The sequence below is a fragment of the Nomascus leucogenys genome, chromosome 4 (genome assembly GCF_006542625.1).
Source record: "Nomascus leucogenys isolate Asia chromosome 4, Asia_NLE_v1, whole genome shotgun sequence".
NCBI classification, from domain to species: Eukaryota; Metazoa; Chordata; class Mammalia; order Primates; family Hylobatidae; genus Nomascus; species Nomascus leucogenys.
The window spans coordinates 134,608,248-134,621,087 of NC_044384.1; the positions used below are offsets into that span (position 1 = coordinate 134,608,248).

The window sequence follows — 12,840 nt, forward strand, 5'->3', positions numbered from 1 at the left end:
GAATTCAAATAACATAATTAAGGAAAGTTTTCTTAAAGTGTGGGATGTCCTTTTCAAGACACAGTATACTAAAATAAGATGGCTTTGTCTTATACAAGTTTTAAATAATGACCTCATTTAGCCAGTTTTTCTCATGCCCACTGATCAGAGCAGATCTTCACTTAACAGTCTTTCAGCATCAAAATCTTATGAGATGTATGTTGCACTTATCCAGATAATTCAGATCCAATGAGGCATAAGTAACAGTGACATTAGAGAAACGAAAATGAAAATGGGGAAAACTTTTCCCCCATTCAGTGAAACAGAGTACTGCTCAGTCACTGAAAACTATACCAGTGTCCTTGGGATCCTAACAGTGTTACGTAACTTACATCACCCAACGACTGAGACGAAAATAGAGACTTTATCCCTGTGATTCTTGTGTTTATTGTTAAAATAAAATGAACTCGGGTGTTTTCATAACAAAGGGAGAAAAAGCCACCAAAGAACCCCATGGGCCATTTATTCAAAGGACATTATCTTACTTTGATTTGATTAAAAACTATTTAAAATGATTTCATCAAAAATAAAATAAACTTGCATGAAAAATAAATATATCAAACTATTAAAGGGTTTAAAATATTCTTTTAACATATTTTTATAGATTATAATGTGATAATAACCCTATGAGGTATCCAAGGGCTGGAGGAAATCTTCAAACTTTTGATTTTGTTAATAAAGTTTTTGAATAATCCGTTGAAATTTACCAAGGATATGTAATTTAAAGCAAATTTAAGGCAAAATTTTACATTTCATCTGTACAACTCAAAACAGTGTTTATAATTTTGACACTGACAGACTGTATTCAACAGTTGCATAATATACTCATCATACTGCACTAAGAATTTATTATATGATTTTGGTTAGAAAGTGGTCTTAGCTCTGATATTCAAATTTTCATAGTATGGTTTTACAATAATTGGAGGCACAGAGTTTTACTGTAATTTTAAAAATCTATGGTTAGAAACAGCTCCAGACTAGAATATGAGGGGCTAATACCCAATTTCCCTATAATACATAGAGATTTTATCTCAATAATTACATATTAAATATATAATAAAGAAATACAAATAACAAATAGATTTCCAAGCCTTCTTTCTGAACCAATTTGAATCCTGAAATACTAATACTATAAACAATTCTGTGTTCCACTGGTATTCACACTAACCTATAAGGATTTATATAATTAGTTGTAACTGAACTGTAGTTAATTGTCAATTATTATTCTAATGTGGGAGGGTAGTAACAGATAATCCCCAAGTAATTATTTTACTTTGGAACACGGTATAAGTTTTGTTTTCTTTTCCTCTTTTTCGTTTCTTTATTGTCTCCATCAGATTTACTTTCATGAAATTTGATTCAATTCATTCATTAATTTAGCAGCTTCGGATCAGAGTGTGGATTAATTACAGCCAATAGTGTGCTGGCAAACTGAGTTGTCCAGGAAAAAAAAAAAAAAGGCTGATTTGTAATGTTGGCCAGTTTCTGTGGTATTCATACTCCTATCACAGCCACTTTCAAGTAACAAAGGGGGTGTCACAGAATGGTGAGTTGGGAAGAGGGGTGCAGAATTAACTAGCTCTGGGGAGCTGTAAAAGCCCACAGCTCCAGCCTATCTACAAGAGAACCATATACATTTTCCAAAGATCTTACACAAATCATACAACTCTGAGTACACAGGAACTGACTGGTTTTCTGATATTAAACTTACCAAGATTTAAATTCAATTCAATATCTAATTCGCAGATTTTGTCTGAGAATGTCTACTAGAGTTAAATGGGATGAAGATAGTTGGAGGCTGGAAGGTGGATACTCTAGTATGGGGAGAGACAACAATGATATGACTGTTGATTTGAAGCATGGAAGCTGGGACACAGTTGACTTGCAGGGACTCTAAGAGTCCCAGTTGCTCTTATTTTTAAGCACTGACTACTACAATGTACCTGCATAATGATTACAAAATAAAGTGCTTCTAAAATATCTGTAAATGGAACATCTGCCACTTCATACCTAAACATGGCTCATATTTAAAAGGTAATTTTAAAAGGTAATTGTTGGTCATAATTACATCACATTTATATATCACAGACATATTAAACATAGGACAAAATACTTTATTTGCTTTGGGACTTTAAAATTGAGCAAGGTGACAAAATTAACATTTTCAAGTGTTTCCCCTAGTCTAGATATGTCAATAGAGTAACATTGTGTATGTGGGTAACAGAAGTCACAACGGATTCCAGTTTACTTCTCCAGATATTTTTAGGTGTAACTTTTAAATGTTAAATTTAAAGTTTAGAAAAAGAAATGAGAAGCCCACTTTAAAGAAAAAGAGATAATGAAAAATAAATCTCAGTATTTATTGAAAAGTCTTTTCGAGTAAGACCGCTACCTGCCTCTAATACAGTTCTTAGGAAAAATTCTTAATAAGAAACACAAAACAGTGTTTCTAAGATATGGCCCATCTTGAAAAACTAGAAATCCCTATTGACAGTGGCATAAGAATGGGATAATGGAAGCGGTCTACTCCAATGCAGCAGTAAGATGCAGATCTGTATCAAATTCATAAACAGTAATAGAACTGAAATAAGGTTGGTCTGCTTTTTATTTTCGCTATGCACTGGCAATCTTAATGTCAAGGTAAAATATTCCTCCCTTCCTTGACTGGCTGTTCCTACCATACCTTCTCAAACTCCCATACCCCGGGGCCCTTGGTAAGCCACTCACTATCAATACTAGGAAATTTGTTTAAATCTAACATAACTCTGAAGAGTCAGGTATCTTTTACTGGGGGAAACATTTCAGCATTTCATGTAACATAGTAAATTGTAAGCTTAAAAGATTCAGTGAAACTTTAAAATATATATATTCTAATTTCTAGAAAGTGATCCTTAAGTTTAAAAAAATGCCATTTCCTTTTAATTAAGTTGAACTCTCAAAGCTGATGTATTCAAATACAAAGTTTATATATAGTAATCTCTGATGTACTAAAACAATGGAAAATGTAACATACACGTTGGGTTTCATCACTGTGACTAAAATGAAATGAGGACTACATTAACAAAATGGCAAATAGTACAAGGACCTTGTTGAGGTTTAATTATACCTCTGCGAGGTCTGAAAACAGTGCTTGGCTTGTGTTACGTCTCAGTGTATCCCAATAGCTTCTGGAGACAAGTTCCTCAGCATCTGTTTTAAGTACCTGTAGAAGTTTTAAGAAGCACAACTGAAATCTAAAGAATAGTCACAAAGAATGATAATTTATTCACTTTAAATCTAACCAACCTTGAAAAGGAAACACATTAGCTTACCTTTTTTTTTGTTTGTTTGTTTTGTTTTCTGCTGTGCACCACAGTATTGTATTACACTGCTGGTAACTCACATACTTTCAAAGGTGTAATGGTATATAACCACTATTTCTAAGTACAATGTAGCTTTGTCGAAAAGAATCAAATTCTCCAATCTCTCCTGCCCTTCTACTGAAACGTGTGTAACTTCTAAAAAAGGGTGAAAAAAAATTCTATTCACACCTTGTGTGAAGTAAATTTGTTTGGGAAAAATTTTGGTAACTTTGTAGCAACCTATTAAAAGATAAATCATTGGTGGCTATCATACATCTTGCTAGTGTATCAAAGATTCAAAATAACCTTATCTATACTTTACAGAAACAAAGTTTAAATTCATCCCAAACTTGTCAAAAAGAAATAGACCTGCTTTAAGTCAAAGCACTCAAAAGTACTTGAGATTTGGCAGGTGTTTCTATTGTGAATGGTTAAGTTGCTTCTTATTCTTTATTACAAGGACAGGATACTAAATTCTGAGAACAGGGTAGTCTGAAGGAGATATCAGGAAGTGTAGATTAAAAAGTGTGGTCTAATCACTCTAGGAAGATGTCAAACTGCAAGCCTAACTTGGATCCCCATAAGCAAGATTAATTAAACCCGGTTTCTGTCAGGATTTATCAGGGAAGATCTCACAGGTTCTCAGGTGGTCTTTTGGTTAATGTGAGATGAAATACTCAAGAGTGACTGGATGAAAACAGAACTTTACTTTCTTTTATTTTGTCTTAATCTTTAAAAGTCCAGTGCTACTAATAAAATTATATGCATCTAGGAATTATTTCAAAGGTCCTCTAAGTTTCAATTCACTATTACTAACTAGAAACACTCCCCACTGACTATATTTTAATAAAAAATAAAATGTTAATAAAGTATTATTTAGCAGGAACCATTTACGTAACACAGACATAAATATTACCATAACTATAAATGTAGCCAATTGACAGAGAATCTGCATCACTCCCTTTATAATGATATAAGCTTTAACTAAGCAGTTATAAACTAAACAGGTAAAACTAGCTAAATATAGAACCAATACAGTTCATTTTCTTTTAAATAGATATGGAATAACCTCAATAAATACTAGCTAGATCAAATGCTTCATCTGAAAATATTATTCACATATTTTGAATGTGGATGCATTTTCAAAGTTCAACTCAGAAGGTTAATATGCGATAAAGAAAGGGATTGTTAAACCCACCAAACTAGAAAATAAGGCTTACTGTGCACTACTGTTAGAAGAGTAGCAGGAATGATTCACTTTGTGAAGCCATGCCTCATCCATACTTCCAAACACTGTCCACCATCACACACACACACACACACACACACACACACACACACACACACATTTAGAACATATTAAGAACTAAAAGTAGTTTAACCAACCATGTATTTTGTGGGCACGAAAAAGAAGTAAATACATTAATTATCTCCAAATGTTGGGGTTAGGATATTTTAAATTTTCTTCTTGCTCTCCCATATTTGAAAATATTCTGAAAATGTGTATTTATCTATTAGGATAATATACAACTTTTCAAATTTAAAAAATCTTATTTAGAACATAACAGTTTTACAAGTGTCCTGCTGCAGAAAGCTTTTTGGTTCATCATTTAGCCTCAGGGATTAAATAACGCTAGGATATACTACTGAATTGCTGTAACTGGATATATTTGTTTTTGTTTTATCTTACATCATCTTTTAAATAATTATAAAGTTTCTGAGGGCAAAAACAATATCCTTAAAGCAACTATTGCTGCAGGAAAAAACAGCTAATAAATCAGTGATATGCCTGGCACACTCACTGATTCCTATATATGTATCTGTTCTGGAGACAGTTTTAAATAATTTGAACGATCAAGTTAAGAGTACATTCTCAGAATATGCTAATTAGTAGGAAGTTTTATCACCACGAAAATATAATACAATAAGGATATTTTACATAAGTTTAAAGTAGCAATGAAAGTCAGACTAGATGTTAATAGCAAGAAATGCAAAGCAAATATAAAACCAGAACGTATCTATGCATACAGGCTAAGTAAGGAAAAGCTGACAGAGAAAAATGCCCAGGTGTAACTGGACACTCTGATGGCTGTGAAACAGACAACTATGATGCTTTGATATGTAAATAGTAGACCAATACGCAAAGACTTCCTGAAGTTTTCTCGGTTATCTTTGTTTGCTATCTGAGCTACTGGTCCCTTTACCAGATGTCATGTAAAATGTGTAGACCTTCATTAAAACAGGTAAAAGAATATACAGATAGGTAGCCCAGAACTTCACAAGTGAAAGGCACAGGCAAAGTGATGTCCTGGATGTAGTGTGCCCTGTAAGTCTGACACATTTTTTGCTTAAGTTCAGAGTCTGTTACTGATAGAACTTCCTTACACTTTGTAGTTTTGGTCAAAAGTGCCCAGGGTCTTTCTGGCTGAGCCAAAGCAGGATCCCATTCAAGGCATTCCATGCCACATATGACTGAAAGGGAGGAAGGTAGCAAGAAAGGAAGGAGACAAAAAAAAGGAAGGGAGGAAGGAAAGAAGGAAATAAAGAGGGAAGGAGGAAAGGAGGGAAAAAGGAAGTTAGGAGGAAAGACGACTGATTTAGAGATGGTTAATATATCACTGTGGTAAGGAGAATAATGGCTCCCTAACGTTGCCCATGTTCATACAGCCAAATACCCTCTCTAAATAAAGGGTCTAAGAAGGTTCTATTCAGAGATTAAACAAACTAGGGGAAAAATAAAGTAACAGCCCATAGGAACAGATACTAAACTGTCTTTGTTATTAGTGATATTTAAACACAGACAAATACACACACACACAAATTAAAACTATATCTTTATAATTCATGTCACTATGACAACCATGGCCCTAAAAACTGTAACAAGAGACTTGTTATTTAAAGTTACATGGGACTGCACCCTAGGTATATCATAGGAAAAAAAGAAAAAGAAAACTGAAAACAATCTCCCAGGAAGAACATATCCTTAATCTAGTCCTTAAAGAATCCGAACAGAGACATTCCAACAATTGTATGCCCACAACACAAAACTGCTAAAGACAAAAGAACATAAGCCACCCTAAGTGAGAACCAGCAAAAACAAACAACAGAACCAGATGTGCAGACTTCCAATACTGAAATGCTTAGATATGGAATACAAAGTAACTTTGACAACTCTGAAAAATATGAAGCTAGATTTGAAAGGATTATTCAGCAAAAACAGACTATCAAAAATTGTTTTATTCTTAAAAAAACAGCCACATAATACTCTTAGAAATTTAACCACTGAAATTTAATATCAGATTATATATCTCTAGTAGAATTAATGAACTGGAAGATAAACATGAAGAATTATGCAGAATGCAGTATGAAAAGATAAAAATACGGCAAACTGTTAAGAAGAAATTAAGAGGCATAGAAGAATGAGTATCTTTTTAATATTTGGTGTGATGAAACAGTAAGTGTGCATACAGCACTACTGCTGCATACTGAAGTACCATGGTTGTCTTAAGAAAGAACACCTGTGTGATGGTTTGTGTTGTAAGCTGAACTAGCCACTTTTTTCATGAGCCACCACTTTTACTTGAAAGAACAACTAATAGACAAACCACAGTTATTCAGATTTCAGTACCTGGTAGACACTTTTTTTTGAAAACGAACCAAGTGAGAGCCTGTCACTTGAAAGTAAACAACTGACAGTATTTATTGCCAAAATAACATATTGCAACAGATTGAATGCAAAACAGCTATGAGAAACCAGCTGTCTTCTAGTAAGCTAGACATTAAAGAGATTTGCAAAAAATGTAAAACAATACCACTCTCCTCACTACATTTTTGAAGTTATTTTTCCTAAATTAAAATGTTTATGTTAACATATGAGTTTTTAAATTATTGTTTTAAAATAGACTAGTATCTTTAAATTCTCAGTTTTAACTTCTAATATGGTAAATATATAATATATAACATACATAAACGAAATATCGTTTGGATCCTCAATAACTCTCGACAATGTAATGGGATCACAGACCACAATGCTTGAAAGCCACTGTTTACAGCAAAAAACAGTGAATTAACTAGGAATACATAACAACACAGATGAAACTGGCAATCATGATGTTGAGCCCAAGAAACAAGAGACAGAAACATTCATATAACATGATGCCAGTTATATAAAATACAAAAAGGGGTGAAACTAAACTACACTGTTTAGGATGCATAAGTAGGAGGTAAAACCACAGAACAAAGCAAGTAAGTGATTTACATAAAAGTCATGATTGTGTTTATCTTTTGAAGGACATTGAGGGATTATGAGTGGGGACACACATGAAGGGGATTCGTGGTATATGGCAATATTTTACTTCTTGATCGAAATAGTGCTTATAATTTTATCATTATTTTATTGTATATTTACGTTTTAATTATAGGAAATTTCTGAACTAAAATGTATTTTAAAAATCAGGGAAAGCTTCATCATCACTACAGGAAAATACAAAGTGGTATAAAACATTAAAACAGAGGTAGGTAGTATATTTATTCTGACAAATAAAAGAGATTTTAGGGCAAAAAACATTTCTAGAGATCTAGGGATAGCATCTAATAGAGGATTCAATTCACTAAGACGATATAAATAATCTATAATCTTATACAGGTAACAACAATTCAAAATACATAAAACAAAAATTAAGAAGACTGTAAGTAGAAGTTAACAAATCAATTGTAATGTGTAATTTAACATACTAATTGACAAATCAAGCAGACAAAAACATTAGTAATGACAGAGAAGATTTAAAACACCTAACTAACATGCTTGGTAATATATATCTGTATATGTTACACAACCTTGTACCCCAAATTGGAAAATACACATTCTTTTCAAATACAGATCATTTAAGAATATTGATACTGTTTTTGTCCATAAAAAAGTCTCAATATACATCAAAGAATTGGTATAAAAACTGGTATATTTTCTGTCAGCAATGAAACTAGGAGAATTAAGAATAATCTTTTAAAAAAATCCTCTAATGCATGCCAAAGTCAAATGTACTTGGCTTTTGGCATTATTTATCCTTTTGAATTTTTGTACTTCTTTTCATCACTGTGCAATGATGAAATTAAGAGTTGACCACATGAGAAATATGAAAAGAATCAGGGTTATTTGGAACAGAAAAGGTTATAAGGTAACAGCTGTCTTCATGAATACAAAGGTGTATGCTCAGTTTTACACTGTAGCAGGAAATAATATGATGGAAAATAGGCAGAATCTACCGTAAAAGTGATTAAATTTTGGGACAGTCCACTACAGGCACCACAGAATCTCTATCTCCATAGTAAAAAGCCAAGCAGGTCACTGCTTTCCCTGAGGAAACTTCTTCCTAAAGGTAGAAACTGGCTCTTATAAATCTCTTAGTTTATATCCAGCTCCGTGATCTATACTCAAATTAGACACTTGAGTTAATTTACAACTCTGGAAACTAGCAGATAATTGCTAGTTAATTCATAACACCATACTAACAGATTTGTATAATACTTCTATCAATGATATTTCATATACATTTTCAGGCTGTTGGAATTTTTTTCTAACTGTAAATGAATTTCCCTTGTTTGCTTGTAGTTTATGAAAATCATAACTCCTTATTGAGCAAATATTTTTCTATTATAGGAAATTTAGTTTATCTAACCAAGTAAACGCATAAGGGAGTTGAAAAATCCTGTAACATTTAAGACTATGTAAAAATCAAGTTACATCACTTTAACATGTGCATTATACATGAGAAAATGCTGTCTTCTATAAAATGAAATAAAGAAAAAAATATATTACTACAATAAAATGTAAAAATCATAATTTTTTTATTAAACAGGTATAATATAAATAAAATTTGCAATTTAAGTCTGCTTCTCAATATTCTCTTAATGTCTGAGTGACTGCAATTTGCATATGTAGTTTAAACTAGAGCAATATTAGGATCTATTTTCTTTTAGCAACATTATTCTGAGATGTATCCTTTTTAAAAAATGCATAATCACCCTATATGAAAATTGCTTATGAGATTAAGGGAAAAATAAAAATTGTCAAAGTTAGAAAAATGGTTCATATAATGATGACATATTACATTAGAAAAATAAATCACAGGTAAGGCACGGTAGCTCACACCTGTAATCCCAGCACTTTGGGAGGCCGAGGTGGGTGGATCATGAGGTCAGAAGATCGAGACCATCCTGGCCAACATGGTGAAACCCAGTCTCTACTAAAAATACAAAAATTAGCTGGGCGTGGTGGCACATGCCTGTAATCTCAGCTACTTGGGAGGCTGAGGCAGAAGAATCACTTGAACCAGGGAGTTGGAGGTTGCAGTGAGCCGAGATCACGCCACTACACTCCAGCCGGGTGACAGAGTGAAACTCCATCTTAAGAAACAAACAAACAAACAAACAAAAAAAACCATAAAGTCCTAACTATTATATGGCATATAGCATTATAATCTGTGAGATTTTCATCTTACACATTCCAGAAATTTTTGAAATCATTAACAGAGTAATCCTTTAAAAATGTAAAGGAAATGACAGGCTTTACTTAATGGAAAAGAGTGGTGATTTCTGTAGAAAAAATTTAAAGTATCTTGTAAGTAAACAAAACAATTACTTATATGGATCCTATGGACTTGGCTTGTTTCTCAACCCATTCCAGGTCCATTTTGTATAAGGAGGAAAAACATCTTGGGTTTAGTTTATGGTGATCAGCCTCCAGTAGCTGTTTAAATCTATAACAAGAATTAGTTTTTATAGTTTGGAATTTTGATTAACTATCCAATATAAGAGGCAATACACCTACTTTTAGAATTGTACACTACAACTAGAATACTTTTAGCAGGATAATATTAAATCAGTGACCCTGAATTCAGGGCTCCTACCGTGGAATTTGCATAAATTGAGGGATCCTTGTAGGAGGCTTAAGGATCCTTGGGGAAATTAAGTGAACTGCACGTTTACATTCAAAAAGGGCCATGGCCTGTTCTTCTTTAGTAGCTGGGCTAACCAGAAGTGCTGACTTTCTCAGGAGAAAAGAAAGAAGAAAGCTCAGCATAAGAAGAAGGGTACAACTGGAAGTTCATCTACAGAAATTCTCAATTTTTTTGACAAGAAAAGTCTGAAAGTCATTATCGTCTTTAGAAATAATATGATAAACTGATATAAACATATCAAGTAGCAGCTTACACCAGATTTTTGTGTAGAGCAGAGGAAATGGCAGGAAACAAAGGCTTTGAAAAAAAATTATCCGCAAAAGTGAAAATGAAAAAATGTCTATCCATTAAGACACTTCTTTATTAGAATTGAACAAAGACTGTACATAAGATGGATAGATCTGGTTCATAAAATACCTGTGTTCTGCAGGAACATAGCCTGAGAATCTGCTCTCTCTACATAACTCTTCAAATACTGCTAAAAAATATAAAATTTCAATTATTATGTTTTAGTTCTTGTACACTTACCTTTTCCTTATTTTAATCTAAAGTTAAAGATACATAATTATTCTGCATATTTTAGTCTTCGTATAAATCTAGGAATGAAATGTAACATTATAGCTTCATTGCACCTATTGTATTCAATAAATTCCAAAACATTCTATTAGTAAACAGCAGATTTAGCTTTATATAAAGAAATAACATTATCAAGTATAACAGGTGAGGGCTATATACATAAAGAACATTTAAAGTATTGTACATACACTATTAGTAGGAGAATGGTATCCATAAAGTTGAAGACGCTGACATACAGCACAAAGGGCCAAATGAAGTGTCATATTTCAGAATGAACCCAAGTACAGCAAAAGAAAAAAGGAAAAAGACGACAAAATAATCAATTAGGAAGGGCAAATCATTATGCTACATTTTATATAGAACACACGAACAATACAAGTGGGATAAATGTTAAAGATGAGTAGCAAAGTTTTAAAAATCTCAGATAATTAAACAGTAAATGAATTTTTGTTCATTTCAACCATTTCATTATAACCTTCTAACAGAACTACTGCTTTGAGTAAAGCACGTTGCCCTGAAGTATGCAGTTTGACTTGGCCATGCTTCCGCAATGCTACATGGCATAGGGGGAAATCCAGATGCAGCAGCATGGCAGTGGAAATGGTATGAGAGACCTCTGCTGGAGTCCTGCTCTGCTGTGATGAGTGCTGTGACATTAGGCACATGAATCTCTCTAAGACTGTTTTCTCATCTCCAAGCAGGAATAATACTTACCTGGTAGAACTGTCATGAGGACTAAATGGGAGTAACATTAACAATGAGTATAGCATGGAGCTTAGCACATAAGTGTCCCAAGAAATGTTATGTTCATTTCCCTTTTCCCTTCTGAATCACAGTTTTATTTTGGCATATAAATATTTTTAACTTTAGTTTTGATTTAATTTTTATTTAGGTATGTTAAAATTCAGTTTAAAGTAGCTACATGGTTCTACTAACTGAAGAGTAAGTTTTACTACTAGTTAACCTTTTTGAGTGTTTATTACATTTCACATGGTCAAGTGGCTATGTGCTTTAACCTCCATACCAATCACATGTGGTCATTACTCCTAATGCCCCCATCGTACAAATGAAAAAAAACTGAGGAACAGAGAGGTCCAAGGTCACCTAGGTAATGAGTGGCAGGGCTAATACTCAAACCCCAAAAATCTGGCTCCTGAGCCTGTGCTATGCTGTCTCTCTTGTGTAATTCATATATTTTCACAATAAGCTAAATTTTAATTGCCTCAAAACTCAGCCAAAATATTCTAAGAATATGTGGAATCATATTGTCATTTCTATCACCTTGATAACATCACCTTACATTTTAAATAATCTTTTCCAAGTAAAGTAGTATAACTAAAAAAAATTTTATAACTAAAATCTTTGATAACTAAAGTAATATAAAATAAAACCTCCCTGGTTCAGATTTGCATTATTTAAATGTGATTAACAACGTTAACACTAATTATCATTATTGCTAAACACAGTAATGACTCTTTGGAGAGCTGTATTGTAAAGTGCTGTTAGTTCCAAAGTTGTACTAAAGATGACTTCTGAATTGTCTTAAGGAAGAGTTCTGATAGCTACATCACGAAAGCAGGATTTTAGAAGCGCTATTTAAGTTACATAAAACGGATACTTCCGAGGTACCTGTGGATATCAAAGACTTTAGCAAGCATTCGTTTATTTATAAACAAATTATATATTACTTAAAAGTTACTTTAATCTGCTCTTTAAAACAAATCTCCTTCCCCATACATTTGAAAGGCAATAGTTCATTAACCCATATAAAATAAAATAATAAAATTTAGGGTATGCTGGTATAATTTAGATTTTATAATTCAGATGGATTTTCCCTAATTAATCTAAGCTAATGAGGTTTTACTCTATCACTATTATAAAATATTTGCATTAAATCAATATTAAATTTCTTATACCTTGGCTGCAGT

General features: G+C 32.8%; 1 protein-coding gene across 3 annotated transcripts in view; it reads right to left on the reverse strand.

Moving 5' to 3' along the window:
* The window catches only part of MICU3 (mitochondrial calcium uptake family member 3), a 94,227-nt gene that overhangs the window by 20,377 nt on the left and 61,010 nt on the right, over positions 1–12,840 (reverse strand). The window contains exons 8-9 of one of the 3 annotated variants that reach the window (XM_030812335.1): positions 11,101–11,139; positions 3,146–3,241 (exon numbers count right to left, since the gene is read on the reverse strand). In XM_030812335.1, the coding sequence (XP_030668195.1) occupies positions 3,146–3,241; positions 11,101–11,139 (135 nt within the window). The remainder of the gene's footprint in view (positions 1–3,145; positions 3,242–11,100; positions 11,140–12,840) is intronic. The other 2 variants (XM_030812337.1, XM_030812338.1) reach the window with 2 other exon arrangements.